Below are 24,641 nucleotides of genomic sequence, written 5' to 3'. Positions count from 1 at the left end.
TGTGTTGTTTTGTTTTTTTTAATATTCTCCTTCCTGATCCATACCTTCTTGCTGAAGAATACTATGGTACCTAACATGGGCATAAAGCCTTCCCTGCTTTACAGTGTTCACTGTATCTTCCATTTCTCCCATCCTCGCAGAAAAATGAACCCCATGGTGTATTAAAGTTTCGCCAGAGGCATCTAGTGTGGATTAAAAATATTTTTAATGATATACATTATCTAAGACTCTCTTGAGACCAAGAAGATGTCATGCTGCTGGTCTTCTTCAGGGCCACATTGAAAATCAGAGTTTGAGTCCACCATTCCTGGTTTGTTTAGAAACTGTCACAAACAGGAAAGTCCTAGGAAGTGGTTCTTTCCCAGTGTCATTTGTGATATCGTCTGTCAGGCTATTAAAGAAAAGTTGGGGGGAGTCTTCTTGAAAAAAATAGCATCTGACATTTAGAAACCACTTCAGATAATCTCCCACAGCCCACCTTGCTTTCTTAACTCTTCCAGAAGAAAAGTAGATAATGGCTAGTATGTGCCCTTCTAGTCCTTCTGAGCCAATATGCAGCACTTCAAGCACAAGGATTGCAGGTCCTAGCAGACATTCTGAGGACTGAGGAGGAAAAAAACGTGAATGGACATGATGGTTAACTTTTTCACTTAATTTAGGAATGGAAGCCTTTTTCAGCAACAAGATGGAATGAGCAACCCAGCTAAATAATGTCACTGTAAGGTTTAGTACTATTAACATGGAGACCTGTGACACTAACCATGCTGTGCAGAAATTACTAGTAGAGTGATATTAAACAACATGGGGAAAGAGTACATACTTCCATTATGACAGCTACATAATCATAATTTGGGGTACTTACACCTCTAAAAATTAGGTTATAGTGATATTATGTATCCTTAAATGACAAAGGAATAAGCTTGCATTGCGAAGGGAAGGCCATGTACTTGCATTTAACCAAACAACTTACCTGCCCCATAAAAATATCTAATCATTGCCTGTACTTATTATTCTATGGCAAAATTGGTGTATTATCTAACTTTTAATCCTGTCTCACTGAGGTATGTTTGAACTCATAATACTGCCAACTCCCTCTCAGCTTTCCAGTGACCCAACTAATTTTGGAATGACTTTTTTAGTTTGTGTGTTTGGTTTATTTTAAGCCTTTTTCAGCATAACGTGATGAAGCCATAGGGCTGTAGGGCTGTAGCTACCAGGAGGCTGACTTCTGGTGCCAGCACCCTTGGTAAAGGTGGTTACATCTAGACATTACTTTCAGAGAAGCTGAATTTGTGGCCATGGACAGCATGACTTTGATAATGCAGCTGTCACAATACAGGAAGACTGGGACACCTTTGGTGGGCATGGAGTGGGAGGAACACTGAAGCCCTGGTGGAAGGTGTGTTCAGGGGAGTAAGAACACAGGTCAGGAATCAAATTTGGAGGATTTAGGTAAAGAGGAGGTAAAGAGGCAAAGGTTGTGCAGTTGAATATTAAGGGGTATAGGTAACAACTTTGTGACAAAATGGCTTGGAAATGGCATGAAACAGAGACCCTTTTGTAGCAACCACTGCTGTTTGTGTTGCCCCTATTTTGTGTTATACAGTTTGTAGGGCTGGCTATGCAAGCAAGAGTTTCCTCAGGCAGTTCAGTTCTTGAGGAAACACCAGCTGTTTTGTGCCTCCCTAGGTCTCCTTATCCACCTCTGCCTATGCTATGGGAAGGAAGGGCAGATGAGCTAAGGAACAAGTACTCTCAGTTACTGGTATTCTTAAAAAAATATTTTACAGACTATTGTAGTGATTCCTGATCCACTTTCTAGTGAAGAGAAAAATCTTTTAATAGAGAAAAGATTGAAAAGATTACTAACTGGTTTTTTTTTTGAGAGTTTCAGATGTGTGAGAATTGATTACTTAAATACATATCTAACTAAATACAGTGATTGAAGATTTTCTGCATGGCTTATGTCTTATCTATTAATGAGAAAGCCAGTATAAACAGTCTTGCCATATAAAAATCTTTATAGCCCACTCAGATCTGTTTTTGAAACATTACTGCAAGCAAGATGTGTAACTAGTAAGAGAGCTTAAATGTTCATTGTTGTTCCTTTTATAGCACAGAAACAGAAAATGGCCAGCTGTAAAAGAGATGGATCCTACTGAAACACAAATGCCTATCATCTCCTCTCAAATGTGGCATAGTATAAGTGAATTTTGTATTTTAATGGCTTGGAGATTTTGCTGATGTTGACTTTTCCTTCTGAAATTACCATACAAAAGTTCACAGAAGTATACATTAAAAATTTTTAAAGACCACTAAAAACTGTCTTTACAGGTGGCTTGGTTTATTATATAAGTCTTAATTTGTGGGTTTGCTTTCTTGAGTTCGATAATACAAGTACTGGATTTTCATAGTAGAAGTTAATTTAATTGCTATTTTCATTATATCCAATCTTGCTGTCAATGGATCTGTCAGTTCTGCACTGTTTTGAGTGAAGGGCAACTGGATGAAGAACATTAAAATCAATGGAAAGCCTGGTTTAAAGGCAATGGGTAAAAATCTCAGAATTGCTTGTGTTTCTTCAGGTTGATGATTGTGTTTTTTCTGTGTGTTTCTAGTAGTACCATTCAAATATTTTTACTTTAATTATTCATATTAACTGGCATTTAAAAAGAAAATAATAAGTAAATGTGAAGAGAGACAAACTGTAGTATATATGAGAAAGAAGGATGACAAATGGATGAAGCATTTCAGAGACTACATGATCACCAAGATAAAAATTAAAAAAAGTTAAAGCTTTCCTCTGTAAATTAAGTACTTTTAATCTTATCAACACTTTTGTACGTGGTCTGGCCTGTGAAAGGGTTTGAGATGAAATGGGGAGAAAAAAACACTGGAAGTTGGAAGAATGTCTGAGTATGATACACATCCACATGAAAAACACCTGGCTCTGTTGACTCAAGAGACTGCTGCCTGCGTGACGGGGTTAAAGTCTAATCAGAGCAGACTTGAGCTGAGTGGAATCTGCCTCCCCCTCACCTCTCCATACCGTGTTGGTTGTTTCCTGTTTTCTGTACTCTGCAGTCTTGCTTAACTGTCTCAAAGTCCATCTTGTTCACCCCTATCTAATCAGAGATATTGTTTATTAAGTGGTTTGTTTTCCCCATTCACCTACAGCTCTCACCCCCAATGCAGAGGGCCTGGCCTTTAAACCCAGTGAAAGAAATCACCTGTATTTTTGGCTCCACAGTAGTATCTGCAGACAGGTACACCAGGGAGGGTATAGAGAGTAATGGGTAGAACAGACTCAGGCTCACAGAGTGCACGGAGGCGATTGTACAGGAAGGGTTCGCTGACTCTTTGTTCTTCACATCTTAAAGCTAGGCTGCAACAAACACCATGAGAATCAGTCAAACACATTACTGTTATCAAACCCCAAATATCTGTGATAATTTCAATAATGGGAATAGCAAACAAAGATACAACTTTAAATCAGGCTTCTGGGGGGCAAACTTTCTGGGCTGTGCAAAATAGCTGTAAGAGGACATGAAGACAAATGCAGTAGTCATGACCCTGCCTTCCTGTTGACATTTTGTTTTTTAAAAAGCAAGCATTTAAACAACTGGCTGCTGTTTATTATCTATCTGTTTATCTAAGCAGCACAGTGTCCCCCCAAAGAAGCATACTTAGGTGCTGCATGTTAACATTGCAAAATACAAACTATAACTTATGTCTGAAGTGGACCACTCTGCTGAAATGCCCTTTGTAGATGCAGTTTTTGCATATGCTGGAAGAACACTGGACACCATGGCAGAAAGTCAAAGAGAAAGTAGGCACTGAAGAATATATAGCTGCCCAGAGGATTACTAACAGGGCAGGACAATACAATGCTCAATTTTATTTGTCAACATTTAAAAAAACACCACTGGCTACACAGCTGGGAATGTGGCATTCATAGCTTGCCATGCAGAGCAAAGTCTTGGAAATGCACATTGATAGTCCTGACTCTTAGCCTACAGGTCCATGAATAAACTGGCTGATGGGGCAGATTCTCCTGAAACATGAGCAGTCACGACAGATAGTTTGTGGAAATGAAGTTACTCTGGCAACAGAGACACTTGCAGTGAAGAAGCACAGGCCATGGAGTACCTAATTCTGTATGCATTTTTGGTAGATGTATGTTTTAGTTAAGATTATTCAGAACCACATGTTGGGCCCTGCCATCTGCTGTATTTGGATACGTCATCTATACAGCTGGTGTGGCAATACACAAAAGAAGCTCTTAACTTTGGGAGAGAAACTGCCTGTGCCTCTGTAACTACAGCTGTCTCCCACGGAAAATTACCCTTTTTTTATTTTCCTGTGAAATATATAGCCTTTCCATTCAAAAGTATACTAAGGTTAAATTCAGCACTTAAGAGCTTGATTATGTCTTGGGTCCCTATTAAAATGCCTCAGTACTTGACTGGAGAAGGCCTTGAGTTAACCTGATCTCGTAAGACCTGCTTAGAGTGGGAAACTGGACCAGGGACTTTGAGAGGTCCTTTTCAACCTGAATTTTTGTAGAATCTGAATTATTACATCCATGCAGATACACAGAGAAGCATGAACACAGATGTATCTTTCCTAGTCAGATATAGTAAGTAAAGATATAGATCTGCCTGTCATGAAAAGGAACAATGTCATACAGAAGAAAGAGACAACAGAGTTTTAATAGAAAGGTTGTTTATTTGGTAGAGTTTGCTTGTAAATATCTTTAGAAAAAAACTAGTTCACCCTGCATCCAGCCAAATTGCTGTTGAAATACCCTGTGTGGCGAGTCACAGCTCCTCAAAACTCAAAGGAAGGCTTTGTCCTCTCTTCAATTTTAATGTTTTCTCACTAAGACATTGACCCTACTGCAGTTACAAAATCTACTTGGGCTTCCAGTCTAATAGGGATCTATCAATTTATGCTTCATCTTCTGCCAGAATCATGCTTATGTTGGATCAACTTGGAAACAAAGGTAGTTTCATTGAATAACTTCCCCTGAGTTCTCCTGTGTCCTGGGTTCAGCAGTAGCAGTCATTTTTCTCCTTCTTGGTAGCTGGTGCAGTGCTGTGTTTTGACTTTCAGCCTGATGTTTTGGTTTGGCCAAGGACTTTGTGAGCCTCATGCTCTGCCAGGGAGGAGGGGAAGCCAGGAGGAAGCAGAGACAGGACACCTGCCCCAAACTGACCAAAGAGGTATTCCATACCACAGCACGTCATGCCCAGGATGTAACTGAGATTTACATGGAAGGGCTAGGACTGCAGGGTTGGATGAGGTATCAGTCAGTGCTTGGTCGGGCTGGGGGAGCGAGTTATCGGTCGGCAGGTGGTGAGGTGTTGTATTCTGTTCCCTTGTTATTTCCTTTATCATTATTATTATTGGTGGTAGCAGTAAGTGATTCGTGTTATACCTTAGTTACTAAACTGTTCTTATCTCAACCCGTGGGAGTTGCATTCTTTTCGATTATCCTCTCCGTCCCTCCAGGAATAGGGGGAGGGCAATAAGGGTGAGAAGTGAGTGAACAAGTTATCTGGCTGGGTTTGAACCACGACATCTTGGACAATAACACCTTGAGTCCTGCTGTCTGGCCCATCAGGAAAGACTCCCCTTGTGCAAGCAGTAGTTCCTGCATTGAAAAATAGTCTCTGAATTATTTGGAATGAACAAACAACAAGAAAATCCATATTGTTTGTTTCAAAAATAATCACTAAGTTTGTTTTAATGTGAGCAAAACCAAACTCTCAAGGCCATGTTTCAAGGAGTTAATGCTGGGCCTTGAACTTATGTAACATGAAATATGCCAACTCAGCTCCGCTTGCGTAGTGAAAAAGAGACCAAAAAGGCATGTGTGTTTGAAACTGCCCAAACTGTGGAACAAAATCCACCAGGAATTAGGAACTCACAGTAACCTCCCATTTTTTGTTCCAAGGGCGAAGTACACTTCTCTGACTTGTCATTTCTAATAAAACATGGCACAGGAAAATAAGAAAAATCAATCTGCTCGTGAAAGTTGAGAGGCAGCAGCAGTAGGAACACTTGCCTGACACACCACTTGGGCATGGCTGACACTGGGCAAGTACCTGAGTAACTCAAAAACAGTCCCCAGCAGGCTCAGTAAACGCAGCACCTCTGTTGTAAAGGTGAACTGGGCACTCAAGGAAATTATTCCAGAAAGATCTGAAGAATTTATTAACCTGCTTCATGTACAAAGGAGCTCATTCTCAATGGGTTTATCTGAAACTCTCTCACTAGCAGGTTCAAGTTGCAAGCCGTCTGCGTATTGCTTGGTGTCCCAGTCAACTTCTCTCATCTCTTATGCCCTGAAAATTGTCTTCTAGTTTAGAAGGGATGTTCTTAACTTCCAGCTATGAAGCTCAGGAAAATTACTTCTCTCCCCTGAAATTCTGGGATGACACAGTACTACAGGGCAAACAAGGAAAATGACTTTGAGACAAATAGTTAAATCATTTCCCACATCAAAACATTTATTAACAGCATATAGTTAGTTGGTTTCTTTTCTAAAGTTTATTTCTTTCTTTTCCTTCCTCCTCTTTCCTTTCCATGTTCCTTTTATTGTACCTTGTTTTGAGATTTTCTTTGCAAGGAGTATGAATGGACTGTCATGGAGAGAATAGGGCACTTGCTGGATTTGTATAGTACAAAGACAGAAAAAGAGTGAAGAAAAAGCACACAGCACTGAAACATCCACAGCTGAAGATGCATAAACAAGTTGTATTTCCTCCCATGCGCAAGTGCTTAATGAAATATACTCAAATCTTGCCATATTCCCATAGTACCAGAAAGCCTGAGAATAGGTTTGCCCACCTGACATTGTGAGCACTCTGGTATCTTTGATGTTTCCAGCAGCTAAGAATAAATCATGGTTCTTCCTGTGCAATTTTTCCTGTGTCCTCTGACAGAGAGGTACTTTGCCTTTGGAATGATATGGAAGCCACAAGCAGTTTTTCCTCACATCTGAATTCCAAAGGTATTATAAAAGTGTCCCAGATAATTATTAAAAGAGCAGAGGACTGCTCTGTGTTGTGAAGCCATTTCTTGGCTAACTGACATTATGCATTTGTGTCGTGGGATACCCATTGCACACTAACAGCTGGAGGTTTGCAAATTTCTGTGGTTTCATCTCTCATGAGTTTTATGTCCTTCATATGTATGACCAGACTTGTTGAAAGCTTAAGGCATAAATCACCCAAGACAGACAGGGAAAGAAAATTCAAAGTAGAACTTTTCCTTCACCAAAAAGAAAAGGTGAAGCAACCCCCACTGACCAAAACTTGACAAGAATACTGTACTTGGTTCATTCCAAAGATAGGAATATAGTTTCAGAAATAGTTCAACCAAACTCCACATGAAAGTGAACTTGACTCAAAGCCTGCTAAAGTCAAGGTTGGCTTTTCATTTTGGTGCCAGTTTTGATCCTGTCTGAGATCATCTGCATGGCTTTATATTTAACTGTGCCCAAAGCTGTGGGACAAAGTACCCATCCCAAATGCTTAACAACCAGAGCACATTAAGTTAATGGGGCAGTACCAGAGTGGCCCCTTGATGTGCTGTGCTACTGTTATTATGAACAGCTAGTTTCATTTCCTTTGGGTATAATAAACAGCTTGCTTGGCAGCTTGCTGCCAAGAGCAGTGGATAAACCACTTGGGCTGAGCTGTGAATTTGAGATCCAAAATGAAACAGGGATCCTGCACAAGAGCCACACCTGATCTAATCTCTCCTTTGGCTCTGTGCTGATCAGAAGTCCAGGTAAATTCATGTTGAATGTCCAGTCAGCAACTAATAAGACCCTTTTGAATGATCTGGATACACTACAACTAGTGATGATACTAACCAACACAGTAGTCATCCTATATTGTTCATAATGTCTGTATTGTATCAATGAAAATGTGCATTTGTGATCTGGCTGTGTAACATCAATGGCTGTATTCTGCTTTCCTATTCCTGCCTTCAGACATTTAATGAAGCAGCAGCAGCTCTGTTTTTAGGAGTCTCTGTTCCAGGAAAATAGTGGGAAGGATGGAAGTGCAGATAGGATCTGTAGGGGGATACAAACAGAGGCTCTGTAAAATTTGATGAATATAGGTGAAATTTTTGAGAAGGTTCACATAAACCACTGCTGCTTTTGAAGGGTCTGCTCAAAACCACAGTTTTGAAACAGAAACAGACAGAAGGCAGAGATCAGACCTCAGTAAGGATGGGAAAATAAGGGCTTTTCCTCCTCACTAGTTTAAATTTGAAACAGTTTGTCCAACATTTCTGTTGCCCTAAGGTGAGGACTTCTGTAACCAGTGTAAAGGAGAGCAGGCTGTTTATACTGGTGTGAGAGCTTTTCCCTAATAATGATTAAAGAGAGTTGACAATCCACACCCCCAGCTGGAATCCTCCATTCCCCTCCCACATGGTGCATAGTGTTTAGGTCCAAGTATATACTAAACAGGGTCTGCACATATGTAAGTTTATTTTTTGAGAAACTTCTTTCTTTTAAATAGACTTATTCTTTGTTCACCTGGAGGCACAGGATGCCCAGTGATAGCAGCGCAACATCTGAGTTTGCACACTGTCTCTGCTCAGTGGCAAGCTCTCTGGGCTGCGTGTCTGCAAAGGCATGAAAAGGTCACAGCAGTTTCGGGTTATCATTTAGGCGAAGACTGGAATACATTCCCACGTGCCGGACCAGATTGGGTTCTACCACGTAGGCGTTTTCTCCCTTAGTATGCAGCAGCGAGTAGAGGGCAATATCCTTAGCAAAACCCTGGCGGCAGTGCAGCCCCTTCAGGTAGCCTAAGGCACGGCGGGCAGATGGAGCAGAGAAAAGCATGGCAGGCGTGCAGCATTCAGTGACTGGCACGATATTATAGAGCGTGGGAGCCAGCCGGCGCAGCTCCAGCATGTAATGCCGTCCCACCAGCTCTGACAAAGCCATGCTGTATAAAGCAAAGAACAAGACAAGGGGCCAACAGAGGCTGGGTCGCCCAGTTGCCCAGGAGTACACCCAGTTCAGCATGGGTCCCAGAAACATGCCCAGACCTAGCCACTCGAGAATTCTCATGGGTTCAGGGTTAAAGTAGCGCTGAAGTCTCTCAGGATGGTAAAGCTTGAAATAGAGTGCATCTCTGAGGTATGGTTTGGAGAACCGGACCAACAAGAGGTGCTGCAAGACAGCAAATATCTCCTCCTCTGGCACAGCATCATCTTCCACTACAAGGATGTATTCTGGGTTGTACGCCAATAGTGACTGCTCAAGGCAGAAGACATAGTCCTGCTTCTCCTTCTCAAACTGGTTCATTCTGGGGTCAGGGTTCTCACCTGTTCTGTCATGACTGACCATAGGAAAGAAGCTGCTCAGCAGCCTGACATCCTGATGGCTACTGGGGTCTGACTCCACATTACAAAGGAGGATGCGGTGGCTCCGACAATGTGCACCACATTTCTGGAGGAGACGGTGGAAGTGAGAGGCCACTTGCAAGACATAGTGGAAATCATTCCGCCTCTGCACAGTGATAATGGTGACAAGCAGCAAGGGCTGGAAGGCATCACTGCCAGAGGCCTCGGAGGTATTTGGTATCTGAAGCTTCTCAAAGTAATGGAGCGCAGCCTGGCCCTCCTGCCGGTTCTGCTCCAGGAACTCCTGACTCATAGGGTTCAGGTGCCACCGCCGCAAATAGAAGTAAGAGTGGAGGAGCCGGTGGCAAATCAAAGGTGCAAGCACACCAAATGTCACCACAGTCAGCATGAGGAGATGGATAAAAGGACTGGACCAACGCCACCACCTTCCATACAGCTGCCAGGCTTGGTGTAACATGGCTGCTGCAGGAGGGCACCCCTGCTTTATTCATGCCCTCATTCCTTCAATTCCCATGCATCTTCCCTGGATTGCCGAGTATCACTGGGGCAGTGGCTGCCAAACCTGCACAAGCTGTCCAAGCCTAGAGAGGAAGAAAAGAGCTGGTTAATGAAACAGAAACTGTCCAAGTGGGAAAACGTGATTTGACAAAATGGAAAGTTTGTGCTAGGCACTGAGTAAGCCAAAATAAAAGGCCTCTGAGGAGTGCCTTGTGGTGGGGGCATCACAGAATTGTCATGAGAGGTTGAAGAAAGATAAGACGAACTTAATTTCTAGCAAAGTGCCCCTAACACCTTCTCAGCATGTAGGAGCTCAGATCGGACCTAGCTAGACAGGACTTTGTTGTGTTTATGATGCTTCAGATGCAAAACAATCAGGCAATGTATATGCAGGATGTGTGGAAATCCCTTTGTTTTAAAGTAGAGATTATAGACACAACTATCTGGTCACTGTGATATAGTTAAGACTTGGGTCATAGACATGAACCAAAGCCAGATCTCTTGTATCTTTAGCCTAGCACATATCTGAAAGACAAACTTTTATCTCTGTGGAATGACATGTGTTTCCCTTCTGTTGCCCACACCCTTCCAAACACATGCCTTTTCACTTTACTCCTCGCAGTGTGAAGCAAGGCAACAAAGATACCAATTTACTTCACTAAGGGCATGTGTATGCTAAGTGTAATGTGTGTGTGTCTCGGATGTCTCCTCCTCTCTAGACCTTGTGAAATACATAGTCACAGCAAGATTAGCAAGATGCAATTGAGCCATTGACTCATATTTAAAAGTTTTTATTTTAAAATTATATGCCTTTAATTTTAAATCAAAACATTTATATAAATATGTGGAGTGGGTGTATACACAGACACTATAAGCAAACATCCACCTTCATAGAAATTAATTTTGGCATACTTGCTTTTCTGTTCTTCTCTGGGCTGTCACAAATACCTATCAGCCTGCCTGTCAGAAGCTTACACGAAATCAGGGCTATTAGGCTGTTACATGAATTCTCCTGTGCCAGTGATTTCCCTTTTTAATCTGCTGTTTGTCTCTCCCTTTTACTTCCCATTAGCCCTCCTTATGAACTGGGTAACTCATGCCTTCCAGCTGACTGTGTACCATGCAGTGCAGAGTTGCTCTCATTTTTAACCTTCTGCCTTCACCAAGTTCTGATCATCAAATGGTGCTTCCAAGGCCCTTTTTCCTTCTCTTCATTGTCATCTGAAGCAGCCTAAGCAATGATGTGTGAATGGAAAGATATCAGGGCCATGAGTTTGCTTCTCTGTCTCAGAAGAACAAACCATGTAGAAAAAATGACTCAGATGACACCAAGAAAGGTCTAGTTCTAGGACTACTTCAAAACTGCCTTCATTACTGTAGTCACATATTTGCTGTATTTACCATTAAGAAAAATCTGACTAACTGATATGAAAGTCCTTTTACTAAGATTAATAGAAAATACATAAGAGCTGTTCCAAATATTTGCTAGAGACCAGGTACTTCATGCTGTGAGATCTCAAACCCTCCTTGGATAGACTGTGGCATCAGTATTCTGCTATCTTATGATTCACGAAAACACAAGACTTCAAAGATTTAGTGTAATTAAACAGACTAACATTTGCACACCAATGCATGAGAATCTGCAGTGCCTCCCCATACAGCTTTTTTTTTTTTTTTTTTCATTTTCTGATTACACAATCCTGTTTCAGAGATACTGCATTGTATTGCATCAGTGGACTTTGTAACCTTAAAGGTAGTGGTAGCATTTCAGGGGCCCGATTCAGGACACAAACACCTGAAATCCGTCAGATGCAAAAACCTGGCATTTAAATGCATTTATTCATCCAAAATCTAGGGCTTTCCTTCATTTTCTGCTAACGAGTCACAAACATTAAGGGTACACACAGAATTCAGAATCATACTCTACAACTCACACTGGCATAAAAAAAACCCTCACACTTTGAAGCCTTTTCTGGATGCGAGAAGCACTGCTGGCACTGTTGCTGAGCCAGCCTCCAAACTTGGAAGGGAGGATCACAGTGGGAATAGGAGATAAAGAAAAGCTAGAGGGCAGTTTAGTTCTCAGGGAGGAAAGAAACTCATTTTTCATCTGCTGGCTAGGCTGAAGATCTGAGCCTTCAGTGAGCTCTATAGTTCTTGGGATATACATGATCCATTAATAATCCCCACCCACGTCAAGAGGCCTCCTCCCGTGTACCCTCTTCTACTGACATGGGAGAAGTGCGTGTCGTATTCCCCCTGCAGCCGCCGCCTCACAGGGTGAATCAAAGGGAAGCCTGCCTGAGGTCCTCCCGTTCTGCAGCCCGCGCTGCACAAGGGCCGAGTTCAGCCGCACCACCACAAGGGCGGGTGGCCGCGTTGCGGGGGCTGCAGCCTGCCAGCCCGTGCTGCCCTGCCCCTGCTGCTGGGAGCCTTGTGCTGGGACTCCTCCTGCTGGTGTCCCGGCCCCGGGCACACCGGGTGGCGGGGGTTAAGCACCCGGAGGCATCTATCTCCTCGCTTCTTTTGAGGAAGCGGCCATCTCTGGGAAAGCACGCAGGCCTGGAAGCAGACCACGCTGCTCAACAGCGGCGTACTCACAGGCGTTTCTGATTCACCCTAGCTTCACCTGATCAGTAACACAAGGATCTTGGCGCTCTTAACGCTGCTTTTGAAAGTCCCAGCACCCCAAGGGAAACAATCATTTCACTTCTCCCAAATCTCCCTCTGCTGCCTGTGCTGTTAGCTTGCATTCATGTTGACCGCCAGTCAGTTTTAAAACAAACTTTCTCAGTTTATTTGCAGAGGAAAAGGCTGTTTTCACTGGGCAGTGGAATATCCCCAGAGGCTAAAAATAGTTCAGAGTATTTTAACGTGAGTCAAATACTCCAGTTTGTACCAAAACCGAGCTGAAAGATCTAGAAAAGAGGGGAGACACTGACATCCCCACTTTCTGGCTCTAACACTGGGAAGCCAAGAGTTCCAAATCTATGATAGAAATTTCTTGCTTCTACAGAGGCAAAGTTTGATGTTATCTCAGGATTTGAATCTGGAGTTTCTGGTCAGACTGTTTTCTACTCCTTTAGCATGGTTCTGACTTTACAGAAGCTATTCTGTTTCCAGAAGCTGTTGGCACTGTCACTTTAACTTCTTCCCCCTTTTTAGGGGGAAAAACCCCTTGTTTGTTCTTCAAGTATTTAAGTGGAATTTCTGACAGCAAAATGGAGTTTGAGGAGAAAAGCAAGAATCTGAATTGGATTTTACAGTACTTTAAAAAACCCTGCCTGAAACCTGAATAGTAACTACTTTGCAACCACATAAATACTTGCAGTGGAAGCCACTTTTATATATATTCTGTGTAAAACAGAGACATTGCTTAAACACCTTTAGAAGCTGTTGCGATACAAAGCTATATATTCAGCTTAGCTTTTTTCTTAGATCATGATGAAGATTCCTTCCAGAAACACCTAGATCACCTGCTTCCAAATCTACACTCCCATCCATCATTAATCCCTAATGAAGATGGGTGAATTGCCTCTGCACACACTTAAGCAGAGTAGAAGAATGAGTAATGACCTTTGGGCAGGATACTGTCTGCTGTGCTAGTGCTTTAACAGAAAAAGCTGGTTTTGTCTTTTTTGTTTTGGTCTGCTCCCAAATCCTTTCCAGAGAAGTATTCCCACAGGCAGGTATGCATTCCTGGAACAAAGCTTCGTATGTGCTTCAAAGCTGCAAAATTTTAGGAGGTTTCTGGATAAGTAATGTAAGACAGGGCATCTGTCTTCTGCTACCTGTTCTTTGAGACAAGGCCATAATTGTTCCTTTATGATTAAAATAATAAATGGTTCCTTTTTCAGTGTCAAGGGGAAAAGCCACTCCTTTCCTAAAACAAAAACAGCTGGATTAAGTCATGTGGTCAGAAACCACAGTGTCAGCTCTGTGGGAAACAAAGGTAGGATCCTGCAAAATGTCATGGAAAGGCCAGCTATTACAGTCCCTCCTCCCCTCAGCCAGTACAGCAGTAGTAACGGTGTTCATACAAGCTGTAGTTCTGGCTTGTGTGTCAATACTATAGTGGCACCTCAAGTTAAGATCTGTGTGCAAAAAACACTTCTACACCCTAACCTATCTTTGTGCGGACATGCTGCAACCACAGGATCAAGCTCCTCTGCTAATTAGCCCTCTCTGGAAGAAACAACAGCTTTGTCCTTGCTGAGATATTGTTAGTGCACTAGCAAGCAGTCCTGCTCAAGTCTGAGGGAACTGATGCAAGCTTCACAAAGTCATAAAGAGCCATATACATCTTCTGTTTTCTATATGAGAAATATATGTAGTCATGCTCACAGCTGACTGTTGTGCACAGATACCCTTAGCTTCCGAAAACTGAGGTCCCTACCATGAGCTGATCCCTGTTACTGGACCAGATGGAGAGCTTTTCTCATCTGCAATTCCTCTTGTTTTCCGACAGCTTTTAGTAGGTCAGGTGCCAGCTAACAGCAGTGTGCTCAGGCTCGCCTTGAAAACAGCAGTGTCCAATAAAAGCCAAGGATTCACAGATCTGACCATTACACTTGAAATGAAACAAAATACAAACCATCCTGGCAACAGCTGTGCTTCTAAAAACATTCAGCAGAATCTTAATAGTAAGAGCTCAGCAGTTGTGCTAGTAAAATGGGTGCATTTTCTAGCAGGTACCAAATGTAGCTCTTACCTCTTCTACTTCAAGCACTGCTTAAAGCACTTGTCATTATGTTGCTTCTGGAGAATACATGTCAAGTAAGCCAGTTGTTTCATTTAACTTCCACCTAAAGTGCTTCCTGCTATGGCACAGACCGGGGCTGCTGGTGATGCACTTGATCTCCCAGTTCTCTTAGAACTTTACCTTATGTTTCTTATCATTAATGGCATGACACTTCTACCGTCTAAGAATAGCATGAAGCATAAGAGAAGTGGCTAGGGAGATGGAGAGGATTTTGACTTAGCCATTTACAGGACTTATGTGGTGTAAGAGGTAGAAACCAGCATCACAGCCTTCCATTTTTATCTGCCATTCCTCAGAACCTGTCCATGAACATACAAACTTTTTCTGTCCAAGAAAATGGAATTTAAGCACTAACAGAAAACTGAAAATGCACAGATACACAGGGAGTAACCCTGTACAGTTAGGAAACCCCAGAAACTGCAAAATTGCATCCTGAATGTAAATTTACTGATAGGCTGGCCTGCTTTTCTCATTTAACTGTAGTTAGCTTTTCCAGGCTGTTCATAAATCCCTAGAAATCCAGGGAGCAGTTTGAAAGCGGAATTAAGAGGTAAAGTACATGAACGTGACAGCTGGAAGATACTTTGTCTATTTCCCTTAAACTAAGAAAATCCACTAGTGAAACAGGCTATGAACTGAATATATTAATTACAGTTATTTCCCCAACTTCTGTCTCACTTTTCCTGTGTATTCATTTTCCTCTGCCATGTAAATCCGAAGGGAGCCTGTTCTCAACATCTGCTGACATTCACCAGACTGCTCCCTCCTGTGCAATGTCATGGGAAAACAGTGCTCTTCCCTGTTGCTATCAAGCAGTAAGGTCAGTATTCAGATCAAGTGGGAGTGGAAAGCAGCTGGGAGAAGAGTTCTGCAAGGTAACAGCTTAACACAGTGACTTAAGGCAAGGAGTTTTGCGAGGAGCTGTCTTTTAGAAGATGACGCCAACCCCATGAAGTTTAACCACACCAAGTGCAAGGTCCTACACCTGGGTCGGAGCAATCCCAGGCACAGCTACAGGTTGGGCAAAGAAGAGATTCAGAGCAGCCCTGCGGAGAAGGGCTTGGGGTGTTGGTTGATGAGAAAATGAACATGAGCTGGCAGTGTGCGCTTGCAGCTCAGAAAGCCAACCATATCCTGGGCTGCATCAAAAGGAGCGTGACCAGCAGGTCGAAGGAGGTGATCCTGCCCCTTTACTCTGCTCTCGTGAGACCTCACTTGGAATACCGTGTACAGTTCTGCTGTTCTCAACATGAAAAGAACATGAAACTGTTGGAACAAGTCCAGAGGAGGGCCACGAGGAGGAGCAGGGGACTGGAGCACTTCCCGTATGAAGACAGGCTGAGAAAGTTGGGGCTGTTCAACCTGGAGAAGAGAAGGCTGCGTGGAGACCTCATAGCAGCCTTCCAGTATCTGAAGGGGGCCTATAGGGATGCTGGAGAGGGACTCTTCATTAGGGACTGCAGTGACAGGTCAAGGGGTAACGGGTTAAAACTTAAACAGGGGAAGTTTAGATTGGATATAAGGAGGAAATTCTTTCCTGTTAGGGTGGTGAGGCACTGGAATAGGTTGCCCAGGGAGGCTGTGAATGCTCCATCCCTGGCAGTGTTCAAGACCAGGTTGGACGAGGCCTTTGGTGATATGATTTAGTGTAAGGTGTCCCTGCCCATGGCAGGGGGGTTGGAACTTGATGATTTTAAGGTCCTTTCAAACCCTAACTATTCTATGATTCTATGATACCAAAGGTTTATGGTTTATGTGACTTTAAAATTATACAATCTGTATTTGTCTGAATTTACATTTCTTTTGTGCCACAGATGATAAAAAGAAAAAACAAAATACCCAGGATACGTTGTTATAGAATTTGATAATGATATGTATAAAAAATGCTGCATGTTTTCACAGAGGTGAAGCCCTCCAAAATCTTAAATTCAGCTTTTGGTTTGAGTGCTCTTGTGCTTTATTATAAAATGTGTATCCCTATTTATTAAAAGAAAAAAAAAAAAAAAGAAAGAAAAATTACATTAGACAAAGCTGGTACTAATAATGGCATGAACTATTAACTTTTGCTGTCCTTGGAATCTAAGAGCTAAATGTTCATTGACTCATTAGAGATGCTACAGATAATTTTTATTCTAACTCCTTGTGTCAGTCTTGTGTTAAAATAAGACCAGGGCTCCTGCATGCAAGGTACTGAACACAAATACAGCAAGAGGCAATTTCTACTTTATTGATCTTCAGCTAAAGACCATATCAAAGAATAGAATCTGTTTTTCTGAGATATGTAACATATCAGTCTGGTTTTGTTGTTGTGAACAACTGGCATTTTACAGTTTGACCATACTGGTAATCCACACAGGTAAATCGATAGCTTTTGGGGAAAAAACACTACTAAATGTGGTATGCTGAAGTAATAGCAACTCTTTGCAAATTAAAGCAATCTAAACAAGTAAGGAAGAAGAATTTTTACTCTTGGAGAAGTCTGTCCAGAAGGAGTTTTTCCAGAGCAGCAAGAATGGGGTATCCCAGCACTGCTATTGCCGAAGAGCTCCTTCTGCCTGAGCTCTCCTATTTGATTTCTGTATGCAGTTGTGACCTTGGGGCTTGCTATGAAACCAGGCATTTCACAGTCACTGGAAGAGCAATGTGCAGATTAAATTAGCTCCTCGAATATCTGTGATTTGGGTAGGTGTGCTGGGTGCACCCACTCTGGGTGATCAGCCTTTTGTTTCAGGCATCACAGACAAACCAGCCCTGGCAGTGAACAGTGAGAACTGTGCTAGGCTGTATCTTCTCAGGAACTAAGGAGTCTAGGCCATGTCTTACCAGGACCTAACAGTATCAGCCCAAGCAGGGACTAGACAAAACTACAACTGCTACAGCTGCATGCACACCAAATGGGGCTGGTTGTGAGTCAACCACTTCAACATACAGATATATCTGTAGCCCCCCTGAGCCAGTTCCCCTTAAGCAGGGACACTGGTACTCTTTTGAGATTAAGAGACACCTTACCCATAACCTGGTATCTAAAATGATGTAACACATTTTACATTAGGACTAAAAGTGTACTTTATGCTAGAGTATTTATATGTCCAGGTAGAGTGTAAGTATTAGAAGTGTAGTAAGTGGCAGACTATTTAACCCCCATCTAACCATTGTTTAAATCATTGCTGAAATCACCAATTAGATCATCATCCAATTAGCATTCTGTTACAGCTTAATTATTGATAATTATTGTTAAATCATTATTAAATCACTGTTTAATTATCCTTCAGTTATTGTTTAATCAGCATTTGAATGACATTTAATTATCAATCATGGATTAATTACAATTTGATAATCATGTAATAGTTAATAAAACCTTTTAGTTAACCCTCAGTGATGACTTCTAATAATTATGACAGTAGACCTGGAGATGTGGGTATATGAAAGGGGGGAGGGGGAGAGAAAAGGCAACAGATGTAGTGATGGCTGCTAACTCAGAAAATGTCACAGCTTTACTCTTATTTACAACTATAAAGAACAAAGCAGGATGATAAGGAAATAGGATATTATTTTTCTGAGGACAGGTTCTTCATAAGAAGGCTGTGAGTTTCCAGTGGGCATAGGTCTATGCAACAATCAAAATGCGACACAGTACAAGGTGACAAACAGAATATTGTGATTCTAACCTCCGTTTGAAAGAAAAATTGTTTAGTCATATTGATAAACAGCACTCCTCTTTCAACACCTCCTTTTTTATGGCTATTAATGTTAAACAACACTACAGATTTTTTTCTTTGTATTCACCACTTGTTTTTGAGGAATACATGGCCTTCCTCCCCTCCCACAACAATGTATGAAGCAGACTTTATCCTGCACAGCAATGCATGGTAAATGGGATGCCTTGGTTCTAGGGGATACTGGCTATCTGTTTGAGCCCCAAGGGAAGAAAATAGGATAAATACAGTAACTAGAAAATATACAGTCTGTTATACAATATTAGACATATATAACAGACTGTATAACAGACAAAAATATATTTCCTGTTATACAATTACTGTTTCCCTTGTTTGATAGACAAGAAAGCAGCAGACTTCACACATACAGGAGGGTGTTTCTCCTGGTCTCTGTGCTTGCAAAGTGCTTCCTGAACCTGGGAAGCCTTTATGGCAGCCCAATAGTTGTACCTAAAATGACTTTCTCAGTAAGTGTGTAAGGGCAAGGCAGCCTACAAACCTGTAATGCACACTGGTATAGTTTCATGTTTTGCTGAACCATCAGGACAGCTGCAAACTTCCTCCACAGTCTATGATTTTAAATGTCATTGACTTCAGCACTTAGGTGCTCCTCTTTCCCTTTGGGAGAGCTGCCAGGTAGCACAAGGTGACCCTTAAAGCACTGGGATTACTAGCAGTTACCTTAGAGATGATGGTCAAAGAAGAGAGGGCGTTAGGTAAGAAAAGCTGACCCCACCTCCACCCTCTGACCTCCTTGCCAAACAGCAGAGCCAAGGATGGTATTTGCATGTGCCCAGTTCTCTACCCCCTTGCCCAGCCTCTTGGCTGTCACAGCAATTCTGACCATGCTTGTTACCTCAGCAGAGGGCTGCTTTGGGTGGGACCAAGCACAGAGCAGAGGATGGTGGGGTTTTGTTCCCGTTTCCTTAAAAAAAGTTTAATTCACCTTCCTTAATAACAAAAGGGCCACTTCCTTAGAGCCAGCCAGGCTCTGGCCACTCTCTCTTCTGCTTGTCACCACACAGTGCCAAATCCTCAGAGCAAGCACGCAACATTCCCTCCTTCGCCGGCGGCTTCCCGCTTTCCACTTCCCCCCTCTCCCAGCTCCAGCAGCCAAGTCCATCCGTTTCTATTAAAACATGTCCCTATTCCCTGATAACAATCCCGTTAACTCCGCGTCTCCCCGCACTTCGCTTCCCCTACTGCTGGGGAAGGCGACGGGACGAAAGCGCCCCCAGCCCCCAATCCGCGCCCGCCCCGAGCCCCGCTGGAGACGCGAAACCCAGACCCCCGGGACAGCCCTAAACACGCCGAGAAATTTACCCTTTCCCGGCCAAACGCCCCGGAGGTTTCCTGCCGCCCGCGGGAGAGCCGGGCCACCGCCACTCCGGCCCCCTGCTCCCGCCGCGCATCTCCGCCTTCTGTTTGTATTGCCACTCTGCTGGCTGCTCACTTCTCTCCCGCACATTTTCCTCCTCCTTCTCGGGCAGTGAGGGTGGGATTACAGGCATCGAAGCCTAAGCATGTGACTACGCCAGCACAGGGATGCTCGGAAGGAGGGGAAGGGGCGCTGGCAACAGTGAGAGACCGAAACCTGCGAGCGGGAACGTCTGCGAAAGCAGGCTGAGAAGCAAAAGGCGAACTCCATGAGCCGCAGGGGATTCCTGGGGCACAGACAGCAGCGCAGCCGGAGTCCCTAATTTCTGCTCTGTGGCCCCCGAATCCCGCACAGGGAGCCGCGAAGCGCCGGCCAGGGTACTGCTGCGGCCCCTGAAGCTGCACGCAACTTCCCAAGCCCTTGCCGAGATAGGATTTCAAATGCGCTCCACGCATCTGCCAGGTGCGTTTATCGGCGTTTGCGGCTCCGCCTTTGCGGCACTGCTCCGCCTGGCTCCTCCGGCATGGCTCCCACCCGGCCCGGTTGGTAGCTGTTTATTGTCCGGGTTCCAGCCCTGCTCCCCACCTTCCAAATCACGATGCCTTTGCGTCGCGGGGTGAACGATAGGCCCTCCCTCCCCCCAGGCTCGCTCAAGTGGAAAGTCGGTGCTTCAGGGTTGTCAGCGGATTGTTTGTACGTCAACCATGATGTGTAGAAATGCTAAGGTTTCGCTGTATTAACCTGTTATGAATTCATTACAGATGTATTCACTGAAATGGGGAGGCTCATCGGCTACACCAAAATTTGTATCAGGCTGTTCAGGATCCAAAAATCTGACCCAAGGGCACTTCTGACCGGTTCATTTCCTCTCCTTTTTCTCTGTGTTCCTGTTCTTCCACACATTTATCTTTCAACCCTGTGACTGTAACACTTAATGATACAAATTGGTTTTAACCACAGTTACTTGAAATATGCCTCAGAGAAAGTTTTCTGCTTTTCATTACAAAAATTCATTAGTTTTGTGCCTGCAGCTCCAGAAAAAGTGAATACCTGTATTTAGGCTAAATTATTTACAGGCTCTGACATCTCTTTTAGGAGAAATCGGGGGGGGGGGGGGGAGGGGAAGCTAAACAGAAGCCCCCCCTTTATGCCGTTTCAGTAAAATGCTATGTTCTGTTAAGCACAGCTAGAATTTTGCCCAGTCCTGGGATCAGAAGCTTCTAGCATGATGCACATTTTTAATGTTAACAGATGAATTTCTATTATTCCCTCTAATAAGCATTTGTCGTAGTTTAAACCCAGTCAGATAACTCGTTCACTCACTCCCCCCCTTCTTTCCCTCCCCCTACTCCCGGAGGGATGGAGAGGAGAATCGAAAAGAATGCAACTCCCACGGGTTGAGATAAGAACAGTTTAGAAACTAAGGTATAACACAGATCACTACTGCTACCACCAATGATAACAATGATAAAGGAAATAACAAGGGAAGAGAATACAACACCTCAGCACCAGCCAACCGATAACTTGCCCCCCAAGCCTGACCAAGCACCGACCCATACCTCCTCCAACCCTGCAGTCTCCCAGCCCTTCCGGCTAACTCCCAGTTACATCCTGGGCATGACGTGCTGTGGTATGGGATACCTCTTTGGTCAGTTTGGGTCAGGTGTCCTGTCTCTGCTTCCTCCTGGCTTCCCCTCCTCCCTGGTAGAGCATGAGGCTCACAAAGTCCTTGGCCAAACCAAAACATCACTATCAGCTCTGTTCCCAGGCCGAAAGTCAAAACACAGCACTGCACCAGCTACCAAGAAGGAGAAACATGATGACTACTGCTGAACCCAGGACAGCATTATGAACTAAAGAACTCAGTTATTCATGCCTGCAACCCTTACTTCTTAAAACTGGCAAGAGCTATCCCTCAGCTAAGGCTTCTTATTATAGAAACAATGCGGATGAATGGGGGAAAAGTCTGAGGAACGTTACTGAGGAACAGTAATGCTCCTATAATAACACAATCAAGCATCACATCTGTGTTCCTAGAGTGACTTGCTCTCCCTTAGAAAGGTGAGAAATTCTGGAAGATCCACAGGTTTACCTAGATGCATGTTAACCTCTGAAAATAATAAGGCAGGAGAAGTGGTTTGCTTTCCAAAATCCTTCTTTCCTGACCACCTCTGTCTGTTTTCCACTAGTTTTTAATGACAATGAGTCATACTGTACCTTCCACCTAAATACTTTCAAGCCTGCAAATACTGATGAACTAGAAACATAATAGATCTTGTACCAGAACAGTGGCAAAAGGACATGTGAGACAGTACTGGAGGGAGTAAAGAGATTGTACGTTCCTGGGACATCCATTACTATATACTTCACAACATTCTGCATTAGATTTGCAGAATTTGTGAGAAAGAATGTGGGGTTTTTTTTCCACCTTTGTGTCAGTATGTGTGTGGGAGAGTGACTACTGAGTGGCATCAGCAGAAACACATCACATTGCACCCTGTACTACATTTCATATGGGGTTTCAGAAGGCAGAACAATTTGGCAGTAATAAATTAAAAGGAGTGGGTCAGAAGGCCTTTTCTTTGGGAGTAAATATTCAGGTGATTGAAATTTGTGAGGAAAATTTCTGTATAGTTTTCACTGCTCCCACTTCTTTCACTTGCCTGCTTTTCAAGAAACGCTTGACTTTCATCCTTAAAAACTTGTCTCTTTTAAATAGCTTTTGTTAGACCCAAAAGACTGAGGAAGAAAAGTCACGACTGATTTTGGAGCAGTGGCACAGTTTAAACATAGGGGAGACTGATCCAGCTGAAAAAGCTACACTTTTTCTTAGGATGGATTATCTCTTAGCTGGATCACCTCACATCTTGAGTTCTCCACACTGAATTACTATGTCAGCACAGCAGGGAAGAGTCTGGAAGGCAGACACAAGCATTTGGGGATAGGACTGCTCATGCAGTAATGTATCTGCAACCTGAAATGCTCAGGAGGTAATTACTTCTGAAATTAGTCAGCCTGTACAATAACAGGTCAATACTTTACAATTATAATCAGAAAAAAAATCCTAAGGTAAGAATTGCATCCAAGTTCAGCCCAGCTGTACAGATCCCAATATCTTCTGTTGCTAAAGCAGCCTTACTGTTTGCCATCCAGTGTAACAGCTCTCACAGCACTGAGCATTTGTGGAAGTGAACTGAGCCAATGCATCCCTGTCAAAATATCCTTAGCTCCTGTCATTTCCATTCCCCCTCATAATTCCTTAGCTTTCTCTGCCCAGTTAGTCCTACTGCTTCATGTTTTTACCAGAAGGCAACGTTGTGAAGGTGTGCACACGTGCTGATTTTGAGCTACATGTGGTGATTATACAGCTAACAAATCAAACAGGCTCCTGTTCAATGTATGTCAAAGGTATTTTCCCAGTGGGATGGAGATGTGAGTCTCTGTTTTACAGGAGACTTCCATGAAGTATATACCAGCAAACATATTAGAGACTTAACTCCCCTAAGACAGTTGCAATGAAATCTGACAAGTCTGTTCAAAACCTGAGGGACAGAGCAGCTGTGAAAAGCCAGAGGGGAAAGAAAAAAAAGAAGAGAGACTGAAAAAGTAAGGAAAAGAAAAATTTGTAAGCCCAGGGTCCTTAGGAACAAATCCAAAGTGATCGCATACTATCAGGAGGAATAAGTATGTTTGGCACATAACCTGTTGTACTAGTATGTGTATAATCTAGTCAGTTGTAAAGGCTGTGCCTCTTCTACAAACACCCTGAGACACTCTCCACTGCAGTGACAGTATTATTCCTTTCCGTTCAGCTACCAGATGATAACAATCTGGTTATTCCTGTACCATGAGCTGTACAATAAGTATCTTCTTGTAGGTATCTGCTGTTCACTTCAAATTCTACTTTTTAAATCTTTTTCTTGCCTCGTTAGGTATATATAGGAGAAAATCTGCAGAGTAAATAAATATGTCCTGCTTACACTCTGCTTTTTAAGAAGCAGCAGGCATTTCTGATGGCTGTTTTGAATAGGAATGCAAACTGATGGTAAACAAACTACATACAGTGCTTTCTCTTTTTTTCTTTTAGACTCAGTATTGATCACTGGGGACAAAAAGTGTTCAAAGTCCTTTCTTGTTTACTGGAAACGCAGTGAACTCTTATGTCAGGACTATTGTGTTCAACTTTAGACAACACTAGTGAGATGGAATACAGCTCCAAAGAGGATGAATTCATGCTGGCTTAGCTGTCTAGGGTATGTTAATATTGTCTGAAAAGGCTGAAATATTTTGATTTTCTTTTCATCCCGGTCTGTACATTTGGTTATCTGTTAATGACTAAGAACTCTTCATGTTATTCCAACTCCATTTCAGACTTTTCAGACTTACACCAATAACTAATTCACCTTGAAGATGCATTATCAAACACTGTTCCTGTAACCTCTTCTACCTAAGCTGCACACTTGAAGATGACAGAAAAACACTTACTGTAGTCCAGTTCATTTTAGAGAGTATTGCACACAGACACACATGCAAAGTTTTTCTATCATAGAATGGCTAGAATTGGAAGGGACCTTAAAGCTCATGTAGTATCACACACCCTGCCATTGGCAGCAACACCTTCCATTACACCACACTGGTCAAAGTCCCATCCAACCTGGCCTTGAGCACTTCCAGGGATGCAGCAATCCACAGCTTCTCTGGGCAACCTGTTCCAGTGTCTCAGTACCCTCATAGTAAAGAATTTGCTTCTAATGTCTTGTCGTGGTTTAAACCCAGTCAGGTAACTTGTTCACTCACTCCCAGTGAGTGGTGCCGAGCTGACAACAATCGAGGTCCGTGTCCCCCCCCCCCCCCCCCCCAGGGTTCTCCCCCACTCCTGGAGGAACGG

The 24,641-nt window shown here is 43.1% G+C and overlaps 1 protein-coding gene and 1 long non-coding RNA gene across 5 annotated transcripts; both read right to left on the bottom strand.

Moving 5' to 3' along the window:
• Positions 1 to 4,708: 4,708 nt before the first annotated feature.
• Positions 4,709 to 6,375, bottom strand: LOC130608243 (uncharacterized). The gene is made up of 2 exons (XR_008974482.1): positions 5,583 to 6,375; positions 4,709 to 5,035 (listed from the first exon to the last, which is right to left on the bottom strand). It is a non-coding gene; the product is annotated as an uncharacterized LOC130608243 (long non-coding RNA).
• Positions 6,376 to 8,509: 2,134 nt separating this feature from the next.
• PGAP4 (post-GPI attachment to proteins GalNAc transferase 4) lies at positions 8,510 to 20,045 on the bottom strand. 4 transcript variants are annotated; one of them, XM_057426027.1, is made up of 2 exons: positions 19,699 to 20,045; positions 8,510 to 9,980 (listed from the first exon to the last, which is right to left on the bottom strand). In XM_057426027.1, the coding sequence occupies exon 2, from the start codon at positions 9,854 to 9,856 to the stop codon at positions 8,669 to 8,671; it is 1,188 nt and encodes a 395-aa protein (XP_057282010.1). In that variant the 5' UTR covers positions 9,857 to 9,980; positions 19,699 to 20,045; the 3' UTR covers positions 8,510 to 8,668. The 4 variants fall into 4 exon arrangements, with proteins under 4 accessions (XP_057282010.1, XP_057282009.1, XP_057282013.1 ...); XM_057426026.1 differs by lacking the exon at positions 19,699 to 20,045 and adding an exon at positions 19,322 to 19,467; XM_057426030.1 differs by lacking the exon at positions 19,699 to 20,045 and adding an exon at positions 19,232 to 19,291.
• Between the last annotated feature and the right edge of the window lie 4,596 nt (positions 20,046 to 24,641).

This window comes from Pezoporus wallicus, unplaced genomic scaffold (genome assembly GCF_028554395.1).
Source record: "Pezoporus wallicus isolate ANWC-B61680 ecotype Strahan unplaced genomic scaffold, APGP_CSIRO_Pwel_v1 scaffold_8224, whole genome shotgun sequence".
Classification (NCBI taxonomy): Eukaryota; Metazoa; Chordata; class Aves; order Psittaciformes; family Psittacidae; genus Pezoporus; species Pezoporus wallicus.
The sequence above is the reverse complement of the archived record's forward strand: the minus strand, read 5'-3'. Positions and strand labels throughout refer to the sequence as shown.

Bases quoted from the DNA above. Each gene is read 5' to 3' on its own strand.
- PGAP4 (XM_057426027.1), bottom strand. From the start codon at position 9,856: ATGTTACACCAAGCCTGGCAGCTGTATGGAAGGTGGTGGCGTTGGTCC.